Here is a 17,209-nt window from a genome sequence, read left to right on the forward strand (position 1 = left end):
TACTGCCTGGCTTGGCCTCGCCAACTCACAGTTCCTGGCCAGGATCATTATATGTTCTGGGGGGCTTATGTACAGATGATTTTTCTTGCCATCCTATAGCTCGTCAGGAGCAACTGACATCCTCCCGTTTGTCAGCATGACGGTCAGGCCTGGCTCAGTTGTGCCCATGGCGGTGTTGGCAGTTACAGAGGCAGCCATCTGAGAGCCCTGTTGTATTACACCCCTTTCCAGAACCTATGGAATTATTCCTTATCTTATGCAGCCTTCAGATAGGCTGCTTCACGTGATGCCAAATTCCAGCCCTAGCTGTGTCCGCATTTGCTCTTGAGGCAACAATACGAAGGCCCAGATCCTTAGAAATGGCAGCGTGTAGGCCGGTCGATGCATTTGGACTGCACTGAAAGGCACTGTTGACTCTTGCCAGACAGATCCCTATCCAGATCCAGGAGACACCCTACACAGACCTGCCATGTCCTAAGTGGCGGCAGAACAGTGGGTCAGAGGCCTGGGAGGCTGTCAGAGGGTGGCAAACAGTGGGACACCAGGACTTCAAAACAGATGCTAGGTGTGGCCAGTGAGACCAGCAAGTGTGCAAGCTGGGGTTAGTCTGGCCAACAGGGAAGGGGAGTTACTAGGAGCAAATCGGATAGGAGGGCTCAGCCTTAGAAAAACTTACCAGGCAGGATGGTACTGCCCAAAGCAGAGGCTGGATCTCTGGGGCTCATGCACAAAGGATGGAGATGAGATGCCAGAATCAGGAACAGCAGCATAAAAAGAACAGCAACGAACACTTATTGAGCACTTGCGCCATGCTAGGCCCAATCCGTTCACTCATTTAATCCTCAGAACAAACCCATGAAGCAGAAACTGGTACTATTCATACTTTACTCATGAGAAAGCAAGTTCAGAGAGGCTAAGTAACTTGCCCAGGGTCACACAGCTACCCAGAGGCAGACTTAAACCCGGGACCCCGTGATGACTTCTCTGGCCTAGTGTCAGATTCTGGTGGGTAGTTGATCCATGCAGCTTTGTCAGGGCATCACTGTGGAATCTGGGACAGACTGGTCCCTCTCCCTTGGGCTGTAGGGACCTCTCTAGGGTGATGGTTGGCAAGTCCTGGAGGGTGATTACAGCTCCCAGCAGGGAGGCAAGTCTTCCCCCTGGGCTTTGCCTGGCGTTCGCAGCAGGCAGAATTGGCTCCTCTGGGAATTTCACAATCTGTTAAGCTGTTTGTGCCAGACAAGGGATCTGGACTCTTCTCCATCCAAATGAAAATGAAAATCCACGAAAATATCCAGATGTGCATTTTACCCCTTCTTGCATTAGAATCACCCAGATGTGTAAAGAGAGGTGCACAGGAGGTTGGCCAGGCCTGCGTGTGGCTCCCTTGCATGTGTGAGGTCACCACTGCAGCAGTCAGTACAGTGGCAGCAGCCCTGGCTTCCCTTCCAGGCTCCTTACCACAGAGTCAGCAGAGCATTTAGTGGCAGGCTCAACAGTGGCCATTCTCTCTTCTACTTGGGAAAATCACTTAACTTAAAAAAAATTATATTGAAATAGACATATAGAAAAGTGCACAAATCGTAAGTGTCGGCTTAATGAATGATCCCTGTGTGATCAGTCACTGTCCAGATAAAGAAATATACCCTTAGCGGCATCCCGAAGACCCCCTTGTCCCCACCCACCTCTTTCCTGTTTCACTCTCTACACCTTTCGTCCACCCAAAGGTAAGCATTATTCCAAATTTAACACCACATAACTTCTTGAGTCTCATTCTCCTCATCTCTGAATAGGTTACTGCCAACCTTAGACATTGCTGTGGGTCTCAAGTACGATCTGTGAAAAATAACTTTTGGGGTATGACTCTTGATGGGCATATGAGCCATGTCAACAAGTGGGACACCGCTCAGAAAAAGGCCAAATACACCTTTATCACCCAGGAAGAGTGGCCAGAGGTTCACAACAATGTCTCCAGTTCTCTTCCTCAAAAAATGGCAGGGATTCCCGAGAAAATGCCCTGCTGCCCTTTGCAGCAGTCTCAACGTGTGCACATGCTGATTGGAAATGAGAAGGGGTCAGATGCCGTCCACTTTGTGGATCTGATTGGTCACATCACTGCTCACTCCCTGGGGCGGTGGGGCAGTTCAGAGCCGGGGCCTCCCTTCCTCATCTCTCAGGGGCTGTAGGGGACGGGGGAAGAAGTGCGAATAGAGAGGGGGCACAGAGGAGGCCTCTAGAAGTTCTCTATGGCTGTGGGCACTGCTCCCAGAAGTTGGTGGTACTTCATTTCACCCAACACAAACAGTCCTAGTAACAGGCCTGTGAATCTCACCATTGCCAGTTACAGGGCTGACAAGTGGGAGGGAAAATGAAAGGAAGACAGCGCCCTGAGCCAGTGGCACCGTCGGGCTCCTACAGCGGCAGAAGGCTCTTGCCCGGGCTTGCCCAGGCCGGCTTTACACAGGCCCCTGAATGGGCCTGGAACCCATAGCCTCGAAATAAGTGTAGAGCTGGTTAGGCCAGCACAAGCCCTTGCTCATTAGTTCAGGTCTACAGGTTGGATCCCCATGTGGGCCAGTTAGCTTTGCCCGTTGTCAGCAATCCAGAGCTTAACCAGCTGTTTTGGCAGCCAGCGGGGATAGGAGACTGTCAGAAGAGGGTGGACTCACTGGTGAAAATTCAGTGCCCCTTGTCCCATGGCTTATTGGTGACTGCAACGTGGACCAGAGGTTTTATCAATAAAGGGTGCATTTGGGTTAGAAATGAGCATATCGGTCCAGCGTAGTGGCTCATGCCTATAATCCCAGCACTTTGGGAGACTGAGGCGGGTGGATCACCTGAAGTCAGGAGTTCACAACCAGTCTGGCCAACATGGTGAAACGCCATCTCTACTAAAAATACAAAAAAATTAGCCAGGTGTGGTGATGTGCACCTGTAATCCCAGCTACTCAGGAGGCTGAGGCAGGGGAGTTGCTTGAACTCAGGAGGTGGAGGTTTCAGTGAGCCAAGATCACACCACTGCACTCCAACTTGGGCAACAGAGCGAGACTCCATTACAAAAAAAAAAAAAAAAGAAATGAGCATGTCTTCCTGAAAACTCAGATAGGATTCAATTTATTTTCTTGATTAGACGTATAAATTGTTGGTCAGTCTTCAGAAAGTCAGGTGTGATGGCGATGGTAGTAGTGACGTGAGGAAGCGAAGCTCAGGCCTCTCTGGGCTTTGCCATGTACCATAACCTGTCTGGACCTTTCTCTCAGTTCCCATTCTCTTTCACACCTCAACTATATAAACACTGACATCTATAATGCATATTAGTCTTTTAATCATGGGATTTCTTTGTACTCCCTTCAATACCTACATTGAATTTTCTGAAACAATAATTTAAAAATAAATAAATAAAATTGAAGTGAATCCTTTAAGTTGTAACAAAATAATAAAAGCTGACACTTCTGGAACATTCCCTATGTTTCAGGCACTGTTCTAAGTGCTTTTTATATATTCCTTAATTTAACCTCCCTAACATACCTACAAGGTGTGTAATATTACTAACCCCATTTTCCAGATGAGGAAACTAAAGTACAAAGTGGTTAAATAACTGGCATAAGATTATGCAGTTAGTAAGCGGCTGAGCTGGCCCTAGAGTGTGTGCCCTTAGTCAAAACATTCTGCTACAAAATTATTCCACCAGTTGAGAGCCAAGGATGGAGAATAATGTTAATTGAGCTCCTCTCTCTTGGATTTGTCTATTCATTCATTCAATCATGACTTCATTCAGCAAATATTTATGTAGTGCCTGGCACATGGCAGGTTCTTGACACTGGAGATGTATGGTGATTAAGGCGGACGAAGGTCACTCCCTCCTGAAGATGGCACTCTAGACAATCAACAGGTAAACTAGTAAATAAACAAGACAATTTCAGGTCATGATTTCTGCTGTGAAGAAAATAAAGCAGGTTAATGAGCCAGAGTGTCTCGAGGAGAGGGCCCTATTAAGTGGGCAAGCAGGGAAGTCCGTGCTGATGGCCTGGTGCCTGAACTGAGGTCAGAACGGTGAGAAGCCAGCCGGGCCATGGCCAGGGCAGAGCATATGTGGAGGGGAAAGAGTAAACTCCAAGATCCCAAGGTGGAAAGTGAACTTGTCATGTTCAGAAATCAGGATGGGGGTTAGCATGACTAGCTAGAGTGTGGTGAGTGGACTGCCATATCACCAATGCCTGGTGGTCCACGGTAAGGAGTTAGGACTTTATTGTCTATGAACTTGGAAGTCTCTGGGTTCTTTTCCTAGGGTCCACATACACCCATGGTCTGAGGATAGCACTGAGAGTCCACAAAACTAGAAAGGAAGAATTGGCCAGATGCAGTGGCTCACACCTGTAATCCCAGCACTTTGGGAGGCTGAGGTGGGCAGACCACTTGAGGTCAGGAGTTTGAGACCAGCCTCGCCAACATGGCAAAACCCCATCTCTACAAAAAATACAGACATTAGCCGGGTGTGGTGGTGCATGCCTGTAGTCCTGGCTACCAGGAGGCTGAGGCAGGAGAATCGCTTGAACCTGAGAGGCAAGGTTGCAGTGAACCCACGTCACATCACTGCCCTCCAGCCTGGGTGACAGAGTGAGACTCTGTCTCAAAAAAAAAAAAAAAAAGAAAGAAAGGAAAAATTAACATCTATATATTTTTCTAAGTTCAAACAGAAATGTAATATTTCCTTCGATTATGAATGTGGTCAACAAAACTTTGTGGTATTAACCACACCTGTGACTTTGTCACCAATGGTATTAATTTAGTGTTGCTATTAGACCTACTTCCAGCTCTTGTTATGTAAAGAGGCACAGATACCACTATACCACAAAAAGGTGTACACAAATTTTGATAACTGAATTTCTATGTAGTCATTTTAAAACATTTTAAAATAAGAGGTGAACAGATATCAGCAGACTGTTAAAGAGGTCCATGGCATGAAAAAGATTAAGAAGGTGGGCTGGGCGTGGTGGCTCACGCCTGTAATCCTAGCACTTTGGGGAGCCAGGGCAGGCAGATCACCTGAGATCAGCAGTGTGAGACCAGTCTAGCCCACATCGTGAAACCCTGTTTCTACTAAAAATACAAAAATTAGCCAGGCGTGGTGGTGCACACCTGTAATCCCAGCTACCCTGGAGGCTGAAGCAGGAGAATGGCTGGAACCTGGGAGGTGGAGGCTGCAGTGAGCCGAGATCACACCACTGCACTCCAGCCTGGGCGGCAGAGTGAGACTCCGTCTCAAAAAAAAAAAAAAGAAAAAGGGAAAAAAAAAGAAAGCAAGAAGGCAACGTGGAGAAGAATGGGATCATCTGCTTTAGCTTTCCCAAAGACCCCTCTGGCTGCAGTGGGAAGAGGGGATTGTAAGAAGCAGAACCGCATGTGAGCTCTGTTTACACAGGGACTTGGATTTCATCCTCACCACAATCATAAGAAGTATACGTTATTTTGCCTGTTTTAGAGATGAAGACACTGAAGCTCAGATTTCTGGTAGTAGCTCAGCTGGTGAATGGCAGAGCCGGGATTCAAACACGCATCTGCCTGACGCCAAAAAGCAAGAGGATTCGTGGGCCAGTGAACGGGAGCCTGTGATGAAAGGGTCAAGGGTAAACAGTATCTGCTTGGCCTCCTGAGCTAGCTTGGACCTCTGTGCCACATAATTTCACCTGCAAATGAACCGCCAGCCCCTTCTTTCCTTAGCGCTGGTTCTTTCCTAAAATCTGCCCTCCATACGCCAATAACACAGCCCTGTGCCGAGCCAACTAAATATTTCATGGGGACTTTAATTTAACTCTAAAGAAATTCATCCAGCCCCGAGAGTAAGCTGTAACCTCGAGAAATAGCACTAGGGAGCACTTGGACCTGCGGATGACATTGCTACTTCCCCAGGAATGCTAATGCTCCGCTGGGCCTCTGCCTCTTCAAGCATTGCTGTGGATAGGCTTGGCCCAGTGAGCAGGAATGCTTTCTACAAACATGGGCTCGCATTGGTTAGCAAAGACACCGGGTGTGTGTGTGTGTGTGTGTGTGTGTGTGTGTGTGTGTGTGTGTTGGCACAGGTGAACAATTGGGTGCTATTTACTGTTCCCTTATTCCCTGATCTTTGTTCCTATATCCTGGTTCTGAAAGAAGGGAGAAGTGGTGGGCTTGGCATCCAGTCTCCTCAGTGGACAAGGACACTAAATATTTTGCGGGTGCCATGTGACCCCTAAGAGTTTCTCCTTGTCTCCAGCCTGCGGCGGATGGCGTGGGCAGACAGCCTGACTCATGTGGCAGGAGAGCAGATGTGTGTGTTTGCGTTCCCAGGCATGTGACGCCGAAGTATAAAGGATGAACCCTGCAGATGCTCGTGTGGGCCAGTAGTGGGAGTGAACCTCCCTGCCTTCTTCTGATCCCATTGCGCTGCAGCTCAGTGACCCCAGTGAGTCCTGGCAAGTTCCCTGAGCATCTCAATAGGTGCGGGTTGGAGGGAGAAAGCTGCCCGCAGGCGAATTGATCAAAAGACAGGAAGTGAGCAGATAATCTAATTTGAAATGGACTGAGATGCAGATGTTATTCTGCTCAACTGCACAGCACAAAAGGACTGGGGCCTAGGGAGAATTTGGAAGCAGCTCCGTGGAGCCAGTCTTCCGGCCTCTGGCTCAGCCTGGGCCTGGCATCTCCATTCCTTCCCGGACTATAATTAACACCCCTCCGCTGACAGCTGCGTTAAGCCAGGTTGGAGCAAGGGGCCCTTCCTCTTCTGGTTGGGCGGCCCACATGACGCTGTCCAACGAGTTAGAGGGAACCGGGTCTGGGGCGGGGCAAGGGGAGAAGGGCGCCCTCTAGTGGGGAACCTACGGCTTCAAGTCTTCCTTAGGCTGGAGGATGAGGACGTGTGTCGGATCGCATCCGCAGCATGACCTGACTCTGGTTCTAATGTTCCATCCTCCTGACAAAATTCCCTCCTGCATACAGGCATCTGTCAGAAATCAGCCTGCTTCAGCTGCCAGCAAGAAGGGGCTCGAGGGTGGGCCACGTTTAGGGGGGTCCCCGCCTTGGCTGTACTGGCGCTTCACTAGGGACTGATTGTGTGCCCTCTTGGGGAAAGTCACAACGAACCGTGCTGTAATAAGAAAGCCAAGCGCACAGTCTGAGAATGTGTACATGGGGATCTGAAGCTAGCTTTCTTCATGTCCTAGCTGTGTGTATTTGAGCAAATTATGAACCTCTCTGGGTCTCAGCTTCTTTGTCTCCAAAACAGGGCTAATGGGAGCTTTGAAATGGTGTTTATGTTAATTTTTTTTTTTTAAGATTTGATCCCTGCTTCAGGAAATTTATCTAATGTGGAGATGAGATATGCACACAAATGTCAACAACAGTAATAGTAAGAGCTAACATTTATTGTGAGTTATCTGTGTCAGGCCTAAGCTTTGTGTGGGTTGCTCATGTGATTCCCATAGAAGCTCCATGGAGGTGGGAACTATCATTATCCCTACTTTATCGATGAAAAAACTGAGGCACAGAGAAGTTAAGATCACGCAGCTCATAGGTGGCAGAGTTGGAGTGAGTCCAGGCCTCCTATGCTAATACAAGGAAATTTATAGTATATGCCACGGCGGGTGGCACAAGCGTTGCCTTCTCTCTTTGGTGACAGAGAAGGGAGGGCTTATGCCTGGGAAGATGATCAGAGAAGGCTTTATGAGGATGGTAAACTTTGAAAAGACCTTGAAGAGAGTAGGTGGAGTTGATGTTCGGACTTTTGATGTGGAGTAAATATAACTGCAGAAAAGTATAAGGTGTGTTGAGAGCCAGCTGAGCTGGCCTGGCTGCAGGGGAGGGGCAGTGTCTGGGAGAGGAGCGATGGAAATGGGGCCGAACTTGCAGGAGTAGGCAGACCACGAGGGCCAGACTCCCACACACTGGACTGCAGAGGAGTGGGAGTCGTGAATAATTTCTTAAAGAGGGAGGACAGGTGCAGTTGTGGTGGTGCATAAGTGAGTTTTGCTAGAAATACTGAGCACCCGCTTTATTCCAGGTAAAATGTTTTGTGTATTATATGTATTATTTCCTTCGTCCTCATAACATCTCTGAATGGGCAATTATTATCCCCACTTTGCAGATAAGAAAAACGAGCTGGGAGAGAAATCACACCTATCTAAGGTCACACTGTTAGTAACTGGCAGGGCTAGGACTTGAACCCAGTTTGGCTTGGTGCCAGTGACCCAGGCAATGTAGTCACAGGTCAGAGCAGGTGGAGGGAAGCAGAGCTATGGCTTTGACTTTGGCCTTATTAGGAGAGCCCCTGCAGGAACTGGAGAGAATGGCAGGCTAGGAGACTTGGCAGCACAAGGACTTAAGCACCCCTTGGTCACTGAACCATGGAGGTCATGCTGACCTTGGCCGGAGTGGCATTGGTGGAGTGATGGGGTGGAGATCACATTGCCTGGAGTGTGGTGATATACACGGCAAGCGAGTGAGGAGAAAAGTGCAAAGGGCCCTTTCTTGCCTCCCTTCAATCTTTTTCTTCGCTAGAGCCGATTGAATGTGCGGCAAATTCGGCATGCAGACTCTGAAGCCAAATTAAGTGGGTTTGAATCCTGGCTCTGCCACTTACTTGCTGTGCAACCTTGGGCAAGTTACTTGAACTCTCTGTGCCTCAGTTTTCTCATCTGTTCAATAAGGATAATAATAGTAATGAGTAACCTGTCTCATAGAGGTTTTGTGGGTACTGAGTGAGGTAACATGTAAAGGGCTTAGTTCAGTGTCTGACACATAGGAAGAGATACGGGTATTAGCTGTATTGATATTACAAGTCCGATACCGTAGGACATTCACTGTAGAAAATACTTTAGGATCTTCTGACCGCTCTCTGGGGCATTGCATCCTCTCTCCCTGCCTGCCTCTCCAGCCTCATCTGACAGCACGCTCCTGGCCCTGTGTGTTCTAGCCACTCTGGCCTTCCCACAGCCCCTGGAAAGCACCAAGCTCCCTCCTGCATTGGGGCCTTGACACACGCTGTACCTTCTGTGGGAATACTCACCCAGGCCTTCTCACTGGTCACCCGTGTTCAGACAACTGAGTCTCATCGGGGGAAAACTCCTATGGACCTTGTAGGCTCTGCCCAAGCCCTGTTCCACCTTCTCATGGTGCCATATATAACCCCTCTATAAACGCACTATAAACACAGCATGCGTGCAATTTTACAAGGTTTGTTTTGTTTTGTTTTGTTTTTTTACAATCTGATACCTGTTCGCCTCCTCTATTGGCCTGCAATTTTTTTTTGTGCTGTCAGGGACTGTGCCTGTATCTGTTCACCGTAGTATCCCAGCACTTTGCACACTGCCTGGTGCAGGGCAGAGAGTCAGTGGAGAGCTGCGAGGGTACACTGAGCATTAGCGAGGAGGAAATAGGCGGCGAGAGGGCAATGGGCTCTGCAGGCAGCCCCCGCCCACGCTGAAATCCCCCAGTGAGCTCAGCAGCCCCATGTTACCCTCAGCCCATATCCTCATCCAGAGCCAAATATGCTTTATCCCTCCCGGGAAAGCCAGGCTTGCTGGGCACAGAGCTGCTTCCTATCTGGGTGTTCACAGATAACGCCAGCCTCATTTTCACAGCCTCAGGCCTGGCCTTGCTTGAAATTCCATAAGCCTTTTCAATATACAGGGGATCTCCAGAGACAATTACCTTGGAATAAAGGTTTCCAGGAATGCTTGTTCTGGGTAGCGTTTTCTCATCCCAACTGTAGGCTCCTAAAGCTTCCCAGAGTTAAGTAACACAATTACAGAGTTAAATGACATCAAAGAATGGGAGGCACTCTGCAGCCCCAGCAGCAGGTGAAACAGGAGACGTGGAGGCCTGACTTGCAGAGTTGAAGAAAGCTGCCTGCATGGAGAGGGGGCAGGGGCAGCTGGCCCCCCCAAGGGCAGAAAGCTGGGGTGAGGGGGTGCCATGTAAAAAGTTCAGAGAAGAAAGATCTGGAAGCTGATCAGAGATAGAAGAGAGGATCTGAAAGAGGATTCAAAGGGAGCTGGAGAGGCCATGTGATTCATTCTCCCCAAAGGAGAATCATGTTTCGAGGAAGGGGCTGGGGAGAATGACTGGCTTTCCAAGCTAGGTACTGGATTTTTCCCAGTTTTCCAAAGGACAGACAGCATGAGGTATGGGAGGCCTGGACCCCACATGGGTCCACAGGGACAGAGTCACACCAGAGAAGCACATTGTGTCAACATAGTTGTGTGTGTGCTCCAGGTCACCCGGGAAAGGCCGCAGGGGGCGGAGTGGGGGACGCGGTGACCAGTTAGGGCTGCACATACACGGAACAGGCCTTCCTGCCTCCAAACATGCCCACAACTCATCATAAGGTCTCCATAAGCCCTTGCTAAGATGATCCTCATTGTCAAGTTCAATAGCAGCAGCAGCAGCAGCAGCAGCATTGTCATCCCAACAGCAAACACCTACTGGCTACTTACTTTGAACCAGGCCCCATGCTCAGCATTTACAGACGTGGCCTCATTCATCTTCTCAACAGTTCTAGGAGCTAGATACTGTATTATCCCCACGTTATAGATAAGCAAACTGAGGCTTAGAAAAAGTTGAATAAATGACATGCCCAAGGTCATACAACAAGTAAGTTGAGTGCGAGTCCAAGTAGTTCTAGGCCACGCTGAAAACTAAGTCCAGTTACCCCCTCTACTGCCTCGCTAGCCCCTTATTGATAGGGCAGCACTCTACACTTTTATGATTTATAAGGCTCTTTCACAACCAACATCTCTCTTGACTCTCACATAACATTGATAGGCAGGTATTGCCCCATTTTACAGTGGAGAAAAATGAGTTCCAGAGAAGGGAAGTGAGTTGCACATGGACATTTGGACGTCAAGGAGCAGAGGCATTGGCAGGTCTCCTGACCCATCCCACCCTCCCATTAGCATGGCTGTGTGTAAGGGAGGGCAACCAGGCCCGGTGGAGGAGGCAGGCCTGAGGCTGCAAGAGGTCATAGCCGGGCACGGGGGCTCACGCCTGTAATCTCAGCACTTTGGGAGACCAAGGCTGGTGGATCACGAGGTCAGGAGATCGAGACCATCCTGGCTAACACGGTGAAACCCCATCTCTACTAAAAATATAAAAAATTAGCTGGGCACGGTGGCGGGTGCCTGTAGTCCCAGCTACTCGGGAGGCTGAGTCAGGAGAATGAGGTGAACCTGGGAGGCAGAGCTTGCAGTGAGCCAAGATCGCACCACTGCACTCCAGCCTGGGCGACAGAGCCAGACTCCGTCTCAAAAAAAAAAAAAAAAAAGAGGTCAGCGCCATGGTGCTAGGGCACTGCTGAGTGAGAGGGACGGAATTTTGCCTGAAAGGCGGCAACAGCTGTCTGAAAAAGAAGAGAAGGAGATGGGAAGGCTTTGCTGGCTTCTGATGGTCCCGGATCTGGTACTGCCATTAGACTGCTCCTCATGCCGTTCTCAGGAAGCCGAGTGGGAGCAGCGGGCCCAGGCAGATGCAGATCACAGCCTTGTTGTGAAAGCTCATCTTCCTCCCAGCCAGGCTCATGTCCCAGGAGAGGACCAGTGGCCACACCAAGCCTTCAGGCGTTGATAGAAATGGTGGCAGCTGCATGGCCCCTATTAATCTCCAGGAGGTCAAAGAGAGTATGTTTTGGAAGTCACCTCCAGGCAGGCTCCTGCCTGCCCTCCCCTTGTAAACTCTACAAACATCCAGGAGATAAAAGAGGGGGCCTCTCAGAGGCAGAACACAAAGCTCTTCAAAGAACACTTTCAGTCAAAAATAGGGAGAGGAGACAGAAGTCTTTCTCTCGGAGGGAATGTATTTCTGTACCCCTGTGCGGGCGCACATCCGCCCCGTGCCACAGCCAGGCACATGGGATGCATGGAGCACTCTTTGCTTCCCTTCACCACTCTTTTTCTTCCTCCGGCAGACCTACCCTGTGGCTCAAATGGTCCCAGCCTTTTCTGGTTTTCCATCCCCCCTGGGTTACGATTTTAGACCTGCCTTCCCCAGCTGGCCCCTTCCTGAATTTCTTTCCCTAAAATCAAATGTCCCTGCTAGCGGCTGCTCTTCACTGACTAGTCTGGTCATCAGTTTCCTCCTCAGAGTATTCAATACTGCTGACCGCCATCATCCGCTTAAGCAAAGTGGGCGCCACTCGTGTACGTTCTGCCTCTTCTAGTCAGGCACGTGAAAGCCGGGGATTTGACAGCCCGAAAGGAGCTTGGAGAACCTCTGCTTGAACCCTTTCGTTTTACAGTTGAGGACACTATTCCGGACGGTGGAATAATTTGCCTAAGGTCATGATGAGGTTGTGGCCCACAAGTGACAAGAGTCACGGTTCTTTTTGGTTTAAAATTTTAAAACTTCGGGAGGCCGAGACAGGTGGATCACCTGAGGTCAGGAGTTTGAGACCAGCCTGGCCAACATGGTGAAACCCCATCTCTGCTAAAAATACAAAATTAACCGGGCGTGGTGGCAGGCGCCTGTATTCCCAGCTCCTTGGGAGGCTGAGACAGGAGAATCACTTGAACCCGGGAGGTGGAGGTTGCAGTGAGCTAAAATCGTGCCACTGCACTGCAGCCTGGGCGAGACAGAGCGAGACTCTGTCTCAAAAAAATAAAAATAATAAAAAATAAATAAATAAAATAAAAATGGTATTTACTTTGAAGCATTCAGAATGTCAACCAAAGAGCTGCCACTTTTTTGTTGTTGCAATTACAGAGCGGTACTCAGTTAACAGAACGACAGTTATCATGTGTAAGCTTCATCGGAGTCAACTAAAGATGGATAAGCCACCGCCCCCATACATAACTACTTTGTGCTGTGCACCAAGAACCTGCTTTAAATTTTTGTGCCAACTTACAACCCCATATTGTGTCAGGCAAGGTTAGTGGCCATTAAAAATACCACCAAGACAGGATTATCTAAAGACACATTCAGTAGTGTGTTAACTAGACAAAAAAAAAAAAAAAAAAAGACACTGTACAGTTAAAAAACAAATCCTACATAGCCTTATATTTCACTTATTTTCTTCAAAAGGAATGGGTTTTGTATGGGGGGTGGGTGTCAAATGCTTCACATACAAGAAAAAATGCTCTAGAACCAAATTCATCATCATCACCCTGGTCTTCATTTTCTTCATCTTCCTCCTCCTCCTCTTCATCTTCCTTGTTTTCCACCTCTTCCTTTTTTTCCTTGCTTTCTTCAGCCCCGATAACTCGCTTTTCTGCTGCATCGGACTTTCCTTTAGCTCAGTTTGCAGCAATATCCTTTTGGCATTTTTCCTCCAGCTTCACAGCCCTCTTTTCATATGGCTGCTAGTCATCTGCAGCCGTGTTAGTCCACATCTGCCAGCGCCTCTGCAGCATCACCAACGGACAGGCCAGGATGTTCTCCTTTGATTTGAGGGCAGTACTCAGGAAAGAACAAGATGAAGGTCAAAGGAGGCCTCTTGGGTGTGTTAGGATCCTTTAATGTTTTTTCTGTCTCCCCTTTAGGAGAGATATTGGTTTCCTTTCTCTTTCATAACAGGCCTTTTCCACCTTTGCCCTGTCCGCAGATTTTCCCTTCTCTTTAGCAGACATGGCCTTGCAGCACTGAGTACTTCTGAGAAAACTTGGCAAAGCTGACTGAGACAGCTGGGTGCTGCTTCTCCTGCTCCTCCCAGCAAGTTTGCACAGACTGCACCTGATGAGATTTTGCCTCTCAGCTTCTTAGGGTCTTCTTTGCCTGTGTTTAGCTATTTGTCTTCAGCAAGGCACAGAGCTGCCGATTGCCCATCTGGTTCTCACTTGCCCTGGTGCTGTCTCGATGGAGCTCAGTGTACTTCAGTGGCTATGAAAGCAGGAGCAGTCACCAAAAGCCAGGTCTTCTGATGTCCTGTTCCCTGCTCTTTCTGCTGGAGAGCACGCCCACCCCTGCCTGGCCTGGCCCCCACCTGTCCCCCCAGGAGGCAGAGGAGCAGAAGGGCTTGGATGAGTTGTCATTGAACATGCCCCTCAGCATTCTACATGCCCCTCAGCTTCTTACACCAGTGACTCCTGGGTGGAATTGCAGTCCCCCAACTTACTAGTTTGCTTTCATGGCACATTATCTCTTCATCTGAAGGCTGCTTTATAGCATAATGTCTTTTGTTTTGTTTTGTTTTTAAGATGGAGTCTCTCTCTGTTGCCCAGGCTGGAGTGCAGTGGCATGATCTCAGCTCACTGCATCCTCCATCTCCCAGGTTCAAGTGATTCTCCTGTGTCAGCCTCCCCAGTAGCTGGGACTACAGACGTGCACCACCATGCACAGCTAATTTTTGTATATTTAGTAGACAGTTTCACTATTTTGGCCAGGCTGGTTTCGAACTCCTGACCTCAGGTGATCCACTCAACCTGGCCTCCCAAAGTGTTGGGATTACAGGCGTGAGTCACCGCGCCCAGCCAGAATGTCTTTTTAACTAAGGTAAAATAACGAATGCACATGTGATTGGAATAATCTGATCCCATGTGACTGTTGCTGATACCCCAGTGCGTTCAAGCTAAAGTAGGTAATTGCTCCTCTATGTTGAGACTATGATATTAAGTGCAAGAAACTACCATCACAAACCCTTCATGGCCTCCTTTAGCTTGTCACTGCCCTTTCCTGTCTCCTTCCCTGCCTCCCTTACCCCCAGCGTCCTCTTGACTGGGGACAAAGGAAAGAAAGACTGGGGCCGGCAGGAATGTGCCCACAATGTGCGCATGAAGCTGGTTCCCTGTTTGTAGGGAAGTGTCAGTGAGTGAGTAGACAGAAATGCGCTCTCCAAACATGGGGCGCAAGCTCTCCCTCGGCGTGTGCTCATTCTCTGTGTGCCCAGGGAAGAACCCTGTAGGGAGCTGCTGCCCATTTCCAGATGTGTCTCCATAGGGACTTGCGGAATTGTGTTGGCATAATGTCACTGTTGGCCAACTTTTATCGACTTGTGAAATGATTTCCAAATTTCAATCCAAAGTTTGCCCTTTGGGAGGAAAGCAGGGTGTGAGGAAAATAAAATTGAGGATAGAGTTGTTGACTTTGGTTCATTGATATGGATTTTTTAAAAAACAACCAGAGAAAGGAGCAGATGCCACTTTTACCTCTTGCCCATTTGAACACTTTTAATTTTTCTGATCTTGCCATCTTTCTTCCAGTTTCTTCATTGCAGCCCACTTAACTCTTGTTTCCGCCCCTCAAGTTTCAGGTAGGGCTTGGCTACCAGTTTGGTTCGTTTCTGTTGCCTGACACCTGTGCTCAAAAGCTGAATTCAAATCAATGCCTCTGTTGTGGAGGGGCTGAGGCTCCGAACGGCCCAAGCAACCCTCTAAAGAGTCCCCTAAATGAAGGCGCTAATAATCCTCTAATCAAACCTCACTTTGAACCCAAGGGTCGATTCACTTGCTAGCAGTCATCAGCACTGTCTTGGAGAAATACAGAATGAATCATTCACATGTTCTATTTTCATCTGCACCCTAGTTGCTTTTTAAGGATGACCTCACTGTATAAGGCTCCAAGTTTGTTAAGCTGTGCTGGATCGTGTGACTGCTTTATGGGGTGGAACCTGAATTGGTGATGGAGGATTGGAGTTGAGGTGGAGAAGAAACTGACCTTTGCCAACGAATTTATCCTTCCCGTACACACATCATAATTCCCTGGTGTGTAAAATGTGGGCCTGTCTCCCTGCGTTCTTTGCAATGTTTGTACGTAGTCTTTCAGAACTCATTAGCCTGTTTGTAGATTGTTGGACCACACTTCACTTTCGTATTTCATCTCTTGCATCAGCTGATCTCCCAGCATTAGAAAATGTAAATCGTTGTAGGCTAGTCTGAGACATAGCGCCCAGGTCATAAAAATATGGCTCTTAACAATTAGTACAGTATAAGGTAGAATCATCAGGGCAGCTTTTTACAAATATAGCTTCCGGGGTCCTACCACCAGAAAGTCTGATCCAGGAAGTCTGGGATGAGACTCAGGAATTCACATGTTAACTGACCCAGCAGGTGATTCTGAGGTCGGTGGCCCCCTAGATAGCATTTTGAGAACCACCATCGAGACTCTTCTTTGGGTCTACTAATGACACCTGAAGTTTCACCTGGACAGCGATGTAAGTGGCCGGTGATCCAGGAGGCCTGAATCCTAGCCAGCCGGGATGAGCTTTGTGACGTTGGGCCACTTGCTCAGTTTCCAAGTCTCTGCTTCCTCACTGTGGGACAAATGGGGTTGCATTAAGGTTTTTCTGATTTCTGTGGTTGCAGCATTTTTACTTTTCATTGTAGCCCCCTTCAGCAAAGTTTCTTACACACCATAAGCACTCAGTGGAGTTCTGTCAACTGAACAGAACAAACACTACTCAATATTGAGAATGGGCCGGACATGGTGGCTCATGCCTATAATCCCATCACTTTGGGAGGCCAAGGCGGGCAGATCACAGGGTCGGGAGTTTGAGACCAGCCTGGCCAGCATGGTGAAGCCCTGTGTCTACTAAAAATACAAAAATAAGCCAGGCATGGTGGCCCACGCCTGTAGTCCCAGCTACTCGGGAAGCTGAGGCAGGAGAATCGCTTGAACTGAGGAGGCAGAGGTTGCAGTGAGCTGAGATTGCGCCACTGCACTCCAGCCTGGGTGATGGAGTGAGACCCTGTCTCTGGAAAAAAAAAAAAAAAAAAAGCTATTGAGAACGCAGGAGCCCAATCTGCCAGTTTCCTCCTCCCGAGCCCCTACCCTAGGACACTTTGAGACCGTCTCTGAACAGTCTAGTAGTGATACCCCCGTTTTTAAAATGGTTTATGTATTGAAAGGGATCTAACGGCAAGTGAACATGAGTTATAGCTTCAATATCCATGTACTTTTATGAGTGATCATTCAGATCTGTATGCTTTGTTGACTTAGAGCCACTCCTCAAGCAAGAAGCCAGACCAGCATCACATCTCCAATAGCAGTGACGGTTGCTGGTCGCAAGTCTCTGTACCTCGTCTCCTGTGGCCACCCGACTGACAGGCTGTCTCTGTTCCTTTCAGAAAGCAGATCTGGCAGTGGCAGGCCTCACCATTACAGCTGAACGGGAGAAGGTGATTGATTTCTCTAAGCCATTCATGACTCTGGGAATTAGCATTCTTTACCGCGTTCATATGGTAAGAGACTTATTTTATAAGCATTTATGTCATTAAAGTTATTTGCATGCAAACACTGAGTTATACGG

The 17,209-nt window shown here is 48.5% G+C and overlaps 1 protein-coding gene across 18 annotated transcripts in view; it reads left to right on the forward strand.

Annotated features, from left to right (window-relative positions):
- The window catches only part of GRIK4 (glutamate ionotropic receptor kainate type subunit 4), a 483,018-nt gene that overhangs the window by 417,813 nt on the left and 47,996 nt on the right, over positions 1-17,209 (forward strand). For all 18 annotated transcript variants that reach the window (XR_010581045.2, XR_012423807.1, XR_012423808.1 and 15 more), the window contains one exon: positions 17,028-17,141. Coding sequence is in view for 14 of the 18 variants with exons in the window: in XM_074015465.1 (XP_073871566.1) it covers positions 17,028-17,141 (114 nt within the window). In the remaining 4 variants the exon portion in view is untranslated. The remainder of the gene's footprint in view (positions 1-17,027; positions 17,142-17,209) is intronic.

The sequence above is a fragment of the Macaca fascicularis genome, chromosome 14, assembly GCF_037993035.2.
Source record: "Macaca fascicularis isolate 582-1 chromosome 14, T2T-MFA8v1.1".
In the NCBI taxonomy this organism is placed as follows: domain Eukaryota; kingdom Metazoa; phylum Chordata; class Mammalia; order Primates; family Cercopithecidae; genus Macaca; species Macaca fascicularis.